The sequence below is a fragment of the Chiloscyllium punctatum genome, chromosome 4, assembly GCF_047496795.1.
Source record: "Chiloscyllium punctatum isolate Juve2018m chromosome 4, sChiPun1.3, whole genome shotgun sequence".
Lineage (NCBI taxonomy): Eukaryota > Metazoa > Chordata > Chondrichthyes > Orectolobiformes > Hemiscylliidae > Chiloscyllium > Chiloscyllium punctatum.
The window spans coordinates 31,440,538-31,454,968 of record NC_092742.1 but is presented as its reverse complement, the minus strand read 5'-3'; the positions used below and the strand labels follow the sequence as shown (position 1 = coordinate 31,454,968).

General features: G+C 40.2%; 2 protein-coding genes across 8 annotated transcripts in view; one reads left to right on the top strand and one right to left on the bottom strand.

The window, feature by feature from the left end:
- The window catches only part of prima1 (proline rich membrane anchor 1), a 349,594-nt gene that overhangs the window by 66,253 nt on the left and 268,910 nt on the right, over positions 1-14,431 (bottom strand). The gene's annotated exons all lie outside the window — the stretch shown is intronic.
- The window catches only part of LOC140476150 (protein unc-79 homolog), a 229,188-nt gene that overhangs the window by 108,705 nt on the left and 106,052 nt on the right, over positions 1-14,431 (top strand). For all 7 annotated transcript variants that reach the window (XM_072568293.1, XM_072568292.1, XM_072568291.1 and 4 more), the window contains exons 26-28: positions 4,900-5,079; positions 6,688-6,756; positions 12,980-13,266. In XM_072568293.1, the coding sequence (XP_072424394.1) occupies positions 4,900-5,079; positions 6,688-6,756; positions 12,980-13,266 (536 nt within the window). The remainder of the gene's footprint in view (positions 1-4,899; positions 5,080-6,687; positions 6,757-12,979; positions 13,267-14,431) is intronic.

Sequence of the window (14,431 nt, the reverse complement as noted above, 5' to 3'; positions counted from 1 at the left end):
TAGAAAGGGAGGCAAAAGAGGAGGGGGAGTGACATTTTTGATAAGGGATAACATTACAGCTGTGCTAAGGGAGGATATTCCTGGAAATACATCGAGGGAAGTTATTTGGGTGGAACTGAGAAATATGAAAGGGATGATCACCTTATTGGGGTTGTATTATAGACCCCCCAATAGTCCGAGGGAAATTGAGAAACAAACTTGTAAGGAGATCTCAGCTATCTGTAAGAATAATAGGGTAGTTATGGTAGGGGATTTTAACTTTCCAAACAATCGACTGGGACTGCCATAGTGTTAAAGGTTTAGATGGAAAGGAATTTCTTAAGTGTGTACAAGACAATTTTCTGATTCAGTATGTGGATGGACCTACTAGAGAAGGTGCAAAACTTGACCTACTCTTGGGGAAATAAGGCAGGGCAGGTGACTGAGGTGTCAGTGGGGGAGCACTTTGGGGCCAGCGACCATAATTCTATTCATTTTAAAATAGTGATGGAAAAGGATAGACCAGATCTAAAAGTTGAAGTTCTAAATTGGAGAAAGGCCAATTTTGACAGTATTAGGGAAGAAATTTCAAAAGCTGATTGGAGGCAGATGTTCGCAGGTAAAGGGATGGCTGGAAAATGGGAAGCCTTCAGAAATGAGATAACAAGAATCCAGAGAAAGTATATTCCTGTCAGGGTGAAAAGGAAGGCTGGTAGGTATAGGAAATGCTGGATGACTAGAGAAATTGAAGGTTTGGTTAAGAAAAAGAAGGAAGCATATGTCAAGTACAGACAGGAAGGATCGAGTGAATCCTTAGAAGAGTATTAAAAAAAGTAGGAATATACTTAATAGGGAAATCAGGAGGGCAAAACGGGGACATGAGATAGCTTTAGCAAATAAAATTAAGGAGAATCCAAAGGGGTTTTACAAATATATTAAGAACAAAAGGGTAACTAGGGAGAGAATTAAGGCAGCCTTTGTATGGAGCCTAGAAAAATGGGGGAGATACTAAATGAATTTTTTTCATCTGTATTTACTGTGGAAAAGGATATGGAAGATATAACCTATAGGAAATAGATGGTGACATCTTGCAAAATGTTCAGATTACAGAGAAGGAAGTGCTGGATGTCTTGAAACGGTTAAAGGTGGATAAATCCCCAGGACCTGCTCAGGTGTACCCGAGAACTCTGTGGGAAGCTAGAGAAGTGATTGCTGGGCCTCTTGCTGAGATATTTGTATCATCGATAGTTACAGGTGAAGTGCCGGAAGACTGGAGGTTGGCAAACGTGGTGCCACTGTTTAAGACGGGTGGTATAGACAAGCTAGGGAACTATAGACCAGTGAGCCTGACCTTGGTGGTGGGCAAGTTGTTGGAGGGAATCCTGAGGGACAGGATGTACATGTATTTGGAAAGGCAAGGACTGATTTGGGATAGTCAGCATGGCTTTGTGCGTGGAAATCATGTCTCACAAACTTGATTGATGTTTTTGGATGAAGTAACAAAGAAGATCGGTGAGGGCAGAGCAGTAGATGTGATCTATATGGACTTCAGTAAGGCATTCGACAAGATTCTCCATGGGAGACTGATTAGCAAGGCTAGATCTCATGGAATACAGGGAGAACTAGCCATTTGGATACAGAACTGGCACAAAGGTAGAAGACAGAAGATGGTGGTGGAGGGTTGTTTTTCAGACTGGAGGCCTGTGACTAGTGGAGTGCCACAAGGATCGGTGCTGTGCCCTCTACTTTTTGTCATTTACATAAATGATTTGGATGCGAGCATAAGAGGTACAGTTAGTAAGTTTGCAGATGACACCAAAATTGGAGGTGTAGTGGACAGCAAAGAGGGTTACCTCAGATTACAACAGAATCTGGACCAGATGGGCCAATGGGCTGAGAAGTGGCAGATGGAGTTTAATTGAGATAAATGCGAGGTGCTGCATTTTGGGAAAGCAAATCTTAGCAGGACTTGTACACTTAATGGTAAGGTCCTAGGGAGTGTTGCTGAGCAAAGAGAACCTGGTGGTGCAGGTTCATAGCTCCTTGAAAGTAGAGTCGCAGGTGGATAGAATAGTGAAGAAGGTGTTTGGTATGCTTTCGTTTATTGGTCAGAGTATTGAGTACAGGAGTTGGGAGGTCATGTGGCGGCTGTACAGGACATTGGTTAGGCCACTGTTGGAATATTGTGTGCAATTCTGGTCTCCTTCCTATCGGAAAGATGTTGTGAAACTTGAAAGGGTTCAGAAAAGATTTACAAGGATGTTGCCAGGGTTGGAGGATCTGAGCTACAGGGAGAGGCTGAACAGGCTGGGGCTGTTTTCCCTGGAGCGTTGGAGGCTGAGGGGTGACCTTATAGAGGTTTACAAAATTATGAGGAGCATGGATAGGATAAATAGGCAGTCTTTTCCCTGGGGTCGGGGAGTCAAGAACTGGAGGACATAGGTTTAGTTTGAGAGGGGAAAGATATAAAAGAGACCCAAGGGACAACTTTTTCACACAGAGTGGTACGTGTTTGGAATGAGCTGCCAGAGGATGTGGTGGAGGCTGGTACAATTGCAACATTTAAGAGGCATTTGGATGGGTATATGAATAGGAAGGGTTTGGAGGGTATAGGAAGGGTTTGGAGGGATTTGGGCCGGGTGCTCGCAGGTGGGACTAGATTGGGTTGGGATATCTGGTCGGCATGGACAGGTTGGACCGAAGGGTCTGTTTCCATGCTGTACATCTCTATGACTCTATGACATAACACCAATTGTGTGTGTGTGTAGAAGGGGTGTTTATTAGTGAGTTGAGCTTTAACTAGTAGTTATGTGTCAACAGTTCATAATGGTTTATCTCCAGCTGGAATCTACTTATTTCTAATCAACTGGAATTCATGTTAAGTGCAAAAATTTTCCTGTTAACCTGCATGTAAAAGACAGGTAAACTGGGGAATGCTATGTATTTTTAAACTCGTTATTGGCAGTGATGACTAGGAGAATAGCAGGGCCTAATTTCTAACGTTCTTCCCTAATGAGGTATGCCACTATTTGGGAGAGTGGTCTTTGCCCATCAGGGACAAAACTCATCCCAGAAGATAGTCACCCCCTTCCTTCCTTCCTACCTTTCTGCCTGTACTTCAAATCTCCCTTGCCCTTTGACCCTGTCTCTAAATTGGGCAAGCCCACCCTAAGCAAAGCCCCACTGACGTATCTTGATCCAGGGTTCCTGTGGGCTTTCTTCCAGAGGCCTGCCTCAAACTGAGCAGAATCCACCATGAAGTTGTGGGGCTGTTGGAGCTGAGGGACAGAAGTCTCATTCTCCACTAATTTAGCCTGCTATGGCACTTTATGTTTGCTGCTGGGCTTGTTCTATGTATGTTGACTCACTGCCAACTTTTCTTCCGAGGCAGTGAGCCATCTGCTGCTGATAAATTTCTGCCAGTGTTTCAATTCAAGAATTTGATGAACGTTTGTTAACCAAAGGGATTCTGTTTCCAGATGCTGACCTGCTGAGTGTTTCCAGCATTTCTTGTTTTGAATGCTGTTGCACTGTGATAAAAGATCTAAAATAACAATGTATTACTGCGTACATGATACTTTGAATAATACTTAATAATGGGCCAATGTTTGGTATTTTTTTCCTACAGATGAGAGATTAAATTTTGGTATTTCAATTCATGCCATTGTCATTTGATAAAAATATAAAAATTAAGCATTTGTGTTGTATTGAATAAATTATACAGTGCACAAACATGGCATTTAATTCAAATGGTCTGTCTCTCCATATATACTTCCTCTGATCCAGTTCAGCTAATGCTGCAGCCTAATAGAAGTACAGAATTGTTACAAGCAAAAAAAGCCATTTGATCAATTGCGTCTGCACTGGCTCTTTTGAAATTTGGCATAACTTAATCCCATTCTCCCACCCTTTCCCCTCAGTGCTAACATTAGTTAAATTGAATCTGCCTCCATCATGCTTCTAAGCAGTGCATTTCAGACCTGAACTATTTGCTGACTGAAAAAAGTTTCTTCTTGTGTCATATTTACTACTTTTTTAAATGACTTTAAATCTGTGCCCTCTCCTTCTTGATCTGTTTGCAAAAGGCAACAGTTACTCCATATCTAATTTGTCCAGATCTCTCATAATTTTGAAAACTTCAATCAAAACTCCTGTTAGATTTCTCTTCTCCAAGAAAGACAGAACTCTCCCTTCATAACTTATCCCTGGAACAATGCTTGCAAACTTACTCTGCAGTTTCGTCAATGTGCTCAATTCCTTCCTGAAGTGTGGTGCCCAGAAATGCCATACTGTATGCTCTATTAACCTTCCGATCCTTTCACCCTTATATTTGTGTAGCTTCTACTTAAAATCAATTTATGCTATTTTCCTCAACTACCTCTCATAGTAGAGAGTTCCACATTGCAGCCACTCTCCAGGTAATGAGGTGTGACCTGAATTTCCTAGTGAGTATACTCATGACTACCTTAGATATATTATCCCCATTAAATCCTTGTATAAAAGGCTTTTATCAGGTAATAGAGAAAGGGCTTCAGCATGCTTTATCTTTCTTGATGTGCATCTCCTCTTCGTTCTGATATCATGTTTGTAAATTTCTTTTCACCATTTTCAGGACAAATAGATCCATTTTAGAATATAGAAGTAATAGCTGTGCACAGTACTTGAATAGTGGTCTAACCAAAATTACTTACAAACTTTTCACTGTGCCTCAGTACAAGTGACAAGAAATTCAATTCAATTCAATTCAAGCTAGACACTAATTCTCTGCAATTCTACCCCTCAAGAAATAAACTAATTATCTTAGTGCACCTTTTTTTAGGCATGCAGTGCAAACCTTTGATGTCTGAGTTGCAAAAGCAACTTTTTAATCAGTTGTCATTTGACTAGGTATTTTTCATGTTTGCATGTGCTTTTCTTCAGCTATCACTGCTGTAAGGACAAATGTTGCTAATCTAAGTGATGCTGCCATGTGGAAGATCAAACGCGCTCGCTTTGCACGAAACCGACAGAGAAGTGTGCGATCCCTTAGGGACAGTGTGAAAGGTCCAGGAGAGTCAAAGAGGGCACTTTCTCTTCCAGAAACTCTAAGCACCAAACTGCGTAAGTGTTTTCTGCCTGAAAGTGTCATTTAGCTTGTGATTGTTTTTGGCTAGATTATAAGAATTGTTAATTCAGATGAGGAGGGTTCCATTTAATATGCTAGGCAACTCTTTCTTCATGTGTAGATATAAAAGTCCACTGCAAAATTTGGTTCCATGGTGCTGGAAGTTGTGGTGGGATGGGTGTCTATTTAGGAAAAAGATGATATCTGCATTGCTTCCAAGGACTCTGGTGTGGTCTGTGTGTAGTGTCACATTGTTGAGGTTCATAGCATGGACTATTTATCACAGAATTATTACAGCAGAGAAGGAGACCAGTTGGCCTTTTGGTATCTACACTAGCTCTCTGAGCATCATAACTTAGAGCTAATCAGGGCTTTGGCTTGGCATTTACAGTGACTGAAAGAATAAGCAGAGGCCATGTGGACCAATAAGCGTTCCAGAAGGTGCACCATCTTCCTGTTCAAGGAAGAGGCAAATGTGATAGTTTGAATAGTTTGAACAGTTAAATAGTTTGTGAGATGTTGCAATGAGGCTTGAAATGGTACTGTGCTTAGGAGGTTGAGGTAAAGTTTATGAATGTTGGGTCTTTGCTTGATTGATTGTGTTTTTTGGTCAGTGATGGGTGTGCAGTATCTCAGGCTAGTGGTACAATCTATATGGTATTTGAAGATTCTCCCCTGAAGTTGATATGTGAGCATACAAATTAGGAACAAGAGAAAGCTATTTTTGCCCCTTGGGCTTGCTCTGCTATTCAATAGGTCATAGCTTTGCAACTCATGTGATCATTAAATCCTTTTGCAACCTTCAAATCTTGAGTGATGGGAAAGTGAGGGGGAGGTAGGTGTACAGTTCTCAAATTAGGCTTTGCTATAACTTGCCAATGTCTTTAGTACACATATTCCGAAGATCTCTGGCCATCCTTAGCATATAGGACATCACTCCTCCTTTCTATCTCTTAGTTCTCCAGTACAACATTTTAAACATTTGGTGCATGCGTATGGAATCCTTCCTAGTGCAATACTCAGAGGATTTCAATGCCACCAACAACAATAATGTGCCTTCTTTTAAGAGGGGCATACAAGCTTTAAGTTTGGTAGGATTTTAGACAGGAATTGATGATCATAGGTCACCAGATAATGCGTGCATGCAGCCAATTACTATTGCGAGGAGTGATGACTGCACAAACTATGGAAATGTCCCAGCTGAAGAAAGTTAGTGTCCTGCCTGTGGTGTACGCAGTGGGTGGGACTATTCACAAATCTTGATGCCTTTGCTGTTTTTGGAAATTATCTGACTTAACACTCTCTTACTTTTTAGAATATCAGTACAAATTCTTTCCTACTAACTTCATGTATATAGCATTAAGAATTACTTTTATACAGTTTCTCAATTGATGGACAAAACAACTGCTCAAATTTCCATCATTGCTGACTGTTAACTTCTAAAACCACGTGTTACAAATATTAGTTTTACCAGTTGTTGTTTTAGGAATTGAGCTCAGATAGGCAAATGATGACAGTGGATGACCTGTTAAGGGAATTATTTGTATTCAGAAAATTCCATGTTTGCATCTTATGTATTCTTCCTTTGTTTCTAATTTTTACAGCTTTGCGACTGACGAGACATGAGCAATCAGCTCCAACTCTTGGTGCGATGATGGAGCATGCTATGCATGGTAATCCAATATCAGTGTTTCCATATTTAATGCAGTTTATAATCTAAGTTATAGTGACCACTAATTGATGTTTCAGTAACATACAGCTCCTAATGTATTATCAAATATCAATTCAAATTTGTGTTATATACTGCTTCAGGCAACAGATGGATCTAAAATTCTGATCTTTCAGGGATTTCAATCTTAAAATCTATTATAAAATATGAGTAATATTCCTCTAAATTCCTTTCAGTGATAACTATGAAATTACACCCCACCCCAACAATTTTGCTATCTGAGCAAAAGAAGGGAGAGTGAATTTTACAGTGAGAATGTCAGTTTTCCAGTCCATAATTAAGCATTTTGTCATAGATAATGGAATATTGAATTTAAATTACTAGACTCTAAAGTGGCTGCTACACCATATTCATGATGGATAAAGGGGAACCAGCGAATGTAATGTATTTAGATTTGCAAAAAAAAATTGCAGTAAGATATTGCACCTAAGGCTGCTTAATGGTGTTGGGATTATTATAATAGCCTGATGGAGGATTAGTTATCTAGTAGAAGACAGAAAGTTGGAATAAAGTGCATTTTCAGGATAGCAACCTGTAACTAGTATAATGTCACAGGATCAGTCCAGGTGTCATTAGAATATATATTGATGACAGATGAGGAAAGTGAATGTAGCATCACCAAGTTTGGGGGTGACACAAAAATAGGTGGGAAGGCTATAGTAGCAAGGATAAAACAAAGAATCTACAGAGGGATATAACCAGTTTAACTGACTGGGCAAAAGCCTGGCAAATTGAATATATTACAAGAAAATTTAAGGTTCTGCATGTTGGCAGGAAGAATAGAAGAGCTGAATATTATTTAAATGAAGAGAGACTGAAGAAAGCTACAACACCTATGGATTTGGGATTCCTTGTGTATGAATCACAAAAGGCTAGCGTCCAAGATCAGCATGTAATATGAACACAAACGGACTATTGGTCTTTTTTCAAAGGGAATAGAATACAAAAATGGAGAATTAAAACAAAGTGCTGGAGAAACTCAGCAGACCTGGCAGCATCTGTGGAGAGAGAAACACCACTCCTCTTCAGAATGGTTAACTCTATTTCTTTCTCTCCATAGACACTGCCAAATCTGCTGAGTTTCTCCTACACCTTCTGTTTTTAGTTTAGATTTCCAACGTGTGAAGTATTATCAGTAGGAATTCTTGATAAAACTATACAAGATATACAAAATGTGTTAAATAAATTAAAAATTAATGGAAACACAGTGTCAAGTGATACGTTATAATTGCATGATGTGGGCGCTGATGGACCCTATTGTGGTTCATGGTGACCTCATCTGTAGCATGTGTTGTTTGCTCAAGAAAATACAGCTCAGAGTTGATGAATTGGAGCCAGAGCTTTGAACACTGTAACACATCAAGGAGGGGGAGAGTTAGCTGGATGCTGTATTTCAGGAGGTAGTCACACTGTATAGATTAAGAACTTCAAATTTGGCAAGTGGTCAGGGCAGGAAAGTGTGACTATGAATGAGGCAGATAGAGGGATCCTGAATTTAGCATTGGAGTAACCCCAGCTCTTGACTTTATCCAGTAGGTCTGAGGTACTTGCTGCCTGTGCGGATGAGAAATAGTACTGTATGGGGAATGGAGAAACTGACCACAGTGCCATGGTAAAGGAGGCCATTTAAGTGTGGAAGGGGGAGGCTAAAACACAAGCACATAGTAGGGATTCTATGATTAGGGATAGAGATAGCATCCTGTGTAAGCAGGATTGAGAGTACTGCATGGTCTGTTGTCTACCTGGTACTGAAGTGAGAGACATTCCATCTGGTATGAAAGGATAGGGGAGAGGTAGAGGGCGAATCTAGTTGTTGTGACCCATATGGGGAATGGGGTAATGTCAGGCGAAATCAACATAGTTTCAAATTCAAGTAACAGGACAGAGAGTGAAGAAATGGGAATCCTACTTAAGGTATGACAAAACTATAAAAAAGTATATTGATTAAATCAGAAGAGAGAAGTAATAAGCAGAGTCTTACAGCTCGGAGACAGACCCCTTGGTCCAACTCATGCAGTCTGACCAAGTTTCCTAAACTAAATTAGTTCCATTTGCCTGCATTTGGCCCATATCCCTCGAACCCTTTCCTATGCATGTACCAATATCTTTTAAACATTGTAACTGTACCTGCATCTATCACTTCCTCTGGCAATTAATTCCACATAAGAACCATTCACTATGTGAAAAAATTGCCCTTCAGATCCCTTTTTAAATCTTTCTCCCCTCTCTCACCTTAAAATTATAACCTCTAGTTTTGAACTTTCCAACCCGACTGAAAAGACCTTTGTTATTGACTTTATCTATGCCCTCATGATTTTATAAACCACCCTAACCTCTTACACTCCAATGAAAAGAATCCCAGCCTATCCAGCCTCTTCTTATAACTCAAACTCTCTAGTCCTGTTAACATCCTTGTAAATCTTCTGTACCCTTTCTAATTTAACAATAAGATTCCTGATGAAGGGCTTTTGCCCGAAACGTTGATTTCGAAGCTCCTTGGATGCTGCCTGAACTGCTGTGCTCTTCCAGCACCACTAATCCAGAATCTGGTTTCCAGCATCTGCAGTTATTGTTTTTACCTCCCTCCTATACCATGTCTAAAGTATCAGTGCTGAGGGACAAGTTACAGTGCATGGCTCAAATAAGAGTTTTGTATACAAATGCATGGAGTGCAAGGAATAAATTAAATGAATTGTGGGCACAAATTCAAATTGGAGATCTGATATAATAGCCATTACTGAGATGTGGCTGCAGGATTGTTGGGACTGGGAAATAAATATACCACCTTATAAGGTTTACAGGGTGGATTGGGAAAAAGGCAGAGGTGGTGGAATAGCCATTTTCCAGTCCTCTGGGATCCGCCCTGACTCCAGTGATTCCTGAAGGATAACTACCCATGCCTGTACAATCTCCTCAGCTTTCTTCTTCAGAACTGGGGTGTAGTCCATCTGGTCTTGGTGATTTATCCACCTTCAGACCTTCTAGCTTCCCTCGTACCTTCTCCTTAGTGATGGCCACTACACTCACCTCTATCCCTGACTGTCTCTGGAATGCTGCTGGGAACTTTCACCATGATGACTGATGCAAAGTACCTATTCAGTTTTTCTACCACTTCTTTGTTCCCTATTACTACTTCTCCAGCCTCATTTCCCAGTGGTCCAATGCCCACTCTTGCCTCTCTCGTATATTTTATGTATCTAAAAATATTCTTGTAATCTTCTTTTATGCTACTAACTAGCTTACCCGCATTTTCATCTTCTCACTCATTATTGCTTTTGTTAGTTATCCTCTGCTGGTTTTTAAAGACTTCCCAATCCTGTGGCTTCCCACTAATCTTCACCACATTGTATGCTTTTTCTTTAGTTTTTATGCTATATCTGACTTTCCTTGTTAGCGCTGGTTGCCTCATCCTCCCCTTAGTATGTATTTTTTTTCCTAGGGATGAATTTCTGCTGTGTCTTCTGAGTTAACCCATTAATTTTTGCTATTGTTACTATACTGTTTTCCCTGCTAAGCTCCCTTTCCAATCAGCTCTTGTCAGCTCCTCCCTCATATCTTTGTAATACCGTTACAATCAATTTAAGGATCTCCCTGTCAACTGCAGGGTGAATTCTATCACATCATGGTCACTGCAACTGTACGGGTTCCTTCACCTTCAGCTCCCTCATCAAGTCTGCCTCAAATATAAATCACCCAATCTGAAATTGCCTGTGCCCTAGTGGGCTCTACCACCAAGCTGCTCCAAAAATACTTCTCATAGATATTCCACAAATTCCTTTACTTGAGATCCACTACCGACCTTGTTTTGAGTTCACCTGCAGATTGAAATCCCCCATAATTATTGTAACGGTGCATCTTACATGTCTTTTCTGTTTCCTGATTTATTTTCTTCCCCACATTCTGACTACTTCTTGGAATCTGTGTGTAACTCCCATCAGGATCTTTTGCCTGTTGCAGCTCCTCAACCTTTACCCACACAGATTCCACGCCTCTGCCCATCTGCCTATCTTTTTGATAAAACATGGATCCTTGGATGTTTAGTTCCCAGCCCTGGTCCCCTTGTTAGCCATGTCTCTGTGATACCCACAACAGTGTACCTGCCAATTTCAATCAGTGCTACAAGTCATCTACCTTGAAGTATAAGTACAAAATCCACAATTTTGCATTGACCTCTTCTCATAGTTGTCCTCTTACCTGCTATGCCTGAAGTTAGAACCCTGACCCTTTCCATACTCTCTGTCCTCTTAGTTATTCTGGAAACCTTATTAACCTCTGTTGAGGCATCCCCCTCATTTATCTTTTTGCGTAGTTTTCCAAGTCACTGAACCCACCCCTCCACGATTTAATCTAAAGCCCTATCCAGAGCCCTATCCCTAGTTATGTAATTTGCCAAGACTCTTATCCCAGCATGATTCAGGTGAAGCCCATCCCATTGAAGCTCCCTCCTTCCCTTGTATTGATGCCAATGTCCCATGAATTTGAACCCACTTCACTCATATTAATCTTTGAATCACGCATTTAATCCTCTTTAATCTCATTGACCTTGTGACAATTAGCTTGTGGCTCAGGCAGTAATCCGGTGATTATTACCTTTTTGGTTTTGCTTTTTAATTTAGCCCCTAATTGCTTATATTGCCTCAGTGGAACATTTTTCCTCTTTATACCCATATTGTTGGTAACTATATGGACCACAACAACTAGATCATTCCCCTCCCATTCTAAGTTTCTCTGCAGCCCAGATGAGATATCCTGAACCCAGACACCAGGCAGGCAACACCAGGCTTTTGGATTGTTGATCCTGGCCACAGGGATCAGTGCCTGTCCCTCTGACTGTACTATCCCCAATTGCAACTACATTTTTCTCCCCCATCTTGAATGGCATCCTGTACTACGGTGCTATAGTGAATTTGCTCATTCTCCCTGCAGCCCCACTATCATCCACAAAGTAAGCATGAATTTCAAATCTGTTAGACAGGCTCAGGGGCTGAGGTGCCTTCAGCATTACATCCTGGAAATCTCTACATACCTTAGTCATAGTCACATCCTCCTATCCTGACCACTGATCAAATTTGAGGTAGTTAATCTAAAGCGGTGCAACTGCCTCCTGAAGAACAGCTTTCAGGTAACTCTCCCCTGATGTCTCAGTGCTAAAGTTGCTCAAACAACTAACAATTGTTACAAGTATGGCCACTCTGAATCACAGTGGGGTTCACCAGCTCCCATATCATGCAGGTACAAACATTACCTGACCCTGCATCTCTCTTTACTTAGCTTTTTATTTCACTTTTTGATGTTTAAAAATTTCCTACTGGCCTTTAATTTGCAATCTGTAAATATTTCCCCTACTTACTTTCAATCTGAACTAACCTATAGTCAAATTAGAAGCTATTACCAACCAGTGAACTTATGGTTTTCCTGTGATGTCACCCTCTGTTTTGTGCTGGGTGTCTGATGTTGTGCTTCAATTTATCCTGTTAAAAAATCTTACGAACTATGAGCCAAAAGACCAAACAAAAAAATCTCCTCTGCACCAAATTCCCACGCTGCCTCCAAATTCGCCAAGCTTGGGCTATGTCTCACTCCAGATAGGATCTCTCCTACCTGACTATGCGTAGCTTACTGGAGAGGCAGATAAGCACCTGTCATAAAGGTAGTGAATTACTAGAGTGTGACTGGGATAGTTTCATACAGCAATATGTGTTGGGTTCAACAAGGGAACAAGCAATATTGGATTTAGTAATGAGTAATGAGCTGGATTTAATTAGTAATCTAATTGTGTGAATATTTATCAAATAGTGATCACTACATGATCGAGTTCAATGTAGCATTTGAAAGCAAAAAGCATGAATCAGTGTCTCGAAGTTTTGATTCAGATAAACCAATGAGATGGGATAGACTGTTCACAGTAAACTGGGAAAATCTGCTAATGGGTGAAACAATTGAAGAACATTGGAGAATGTTTAAAGAAACATTTAAAGCAGTACGCAATCAGTTTATACCCTGAGAGGGTAAAGATACATATCACAAAAAATGTATTAAATGAGTCAGTTCTTACTTAATTTCAACTCAGTGACTATTTCTATTACTTTTGCCATTTGAATTAGTTAGCAGAGAATGTAAAACAAAAAGCTAAGAGAACTAAACATAGGGTCTTTTGCTATATTCAGGTCAGCAGTCTTCAGAGGATGATGCAATCATTAAGGATCCTTTACCTGAAGATGCCGGCATTGATCATCAAACAGTCCATCAGCTAATCACAGTTCTAATGAAATTCATGGCGAAGGATAAAAGCAGTGCTGAAACTGATATCAGCAGTGCCAAAGCATTCAATACAGTAAAGCGGCATCTGTATGTGTTACTTGGCTATGACCAGCAGGAGGGGTGTTTCATGATTGCCCCTCAGAAAATGAGAACTTCCACTTGCTTCAATGCTTTTATTGCCGGAATAGCACAGGTGGAGTATGTTATTATTATGGTATTTAAATTAGTTTATTTTGTTTATTTGCCAAGGAACTGGGTGTTGCATCTGTTAAGAAGTCTGTAAAACTGTAATGCACGTGCCGTTGTAAAATCAAGGTGCTGTTTTCCTCCTTAAAGATTATTGCAGTTAATTTCCTCTGATTTTATCCCAAAACACTTTCACAACTGCTCTACACTTCTCTGCGAACCTTACTGACATTGTTTATTAAGAAATCTAATACCTCTGTGAAAAATCGGCTTTCTTTCCACATACTACACAAATAAAACATGAGACAGATGCAGTAGATCAATATCTGACAACATTACACTTCCCATTAGTCCTGTTATTGCTGCCTAAGGAATTATGATAGCACCCTAGAGAATATGCTGACGATCATAACATAAAAATCAATCTGCAATCAAGCTTACAAATGAATAAGAGAGGAGACCAATCTTTTTCCCTCCCTTTTGCCTATAAAATAACAGTAGCAATCTTTCAAAAGTGGTTTTGTTGATTAAAGTACTTGAAGAAATCCAAAGAATGAGTTCTATAACGCCTTACTTTAAAACATGTCCTCTGACATGAGAAAGAGAGAGGCAGCAATGTGGCTGCTAATTAATTTCCTTGGATTTTATCTAACAATACTTTCACAGCTTCTCTAAATGTTTCTTCAGGTCACACTGACATTCTCTGCTAAGGAATATTCCAACTTTGCTAATAATTGGCTTTTAGTGAATGGAAGTATATTTCTCTCTTTGCAGATCTTTCAGCAGTGCATTGGTTCTCTTCCTTTAATGGCCAACTTCCCCATTCCCTGGCCTCTACAGCTCAACCTTGTTACTTAAGTTAGGGTGAACTCAAATACATGGTCAGCCCACTTCATAGCAGGTGGCACAGATTTACAAGTAGCCAACTTCCACTCTGATTTTCCCAAGGTGGAAGAAAAACAGGCTGATGTTCTGAAATTGCAGTTATGCAGCTTTGCATTTCTGCCTTTAGAAGAGGTCTGTTAATTAATAGTCTTAATTCGCTCACAGTTACATAACTCTAGCTTGACCAGAAAAGCATCTCAGGCTCTCTAATGGTCTAGTGCTTTAGTAGTGCCATATCTGAACTAGCATCATTTGTAATAAGTAAGCAACCTCTCTTCTTCCTGATG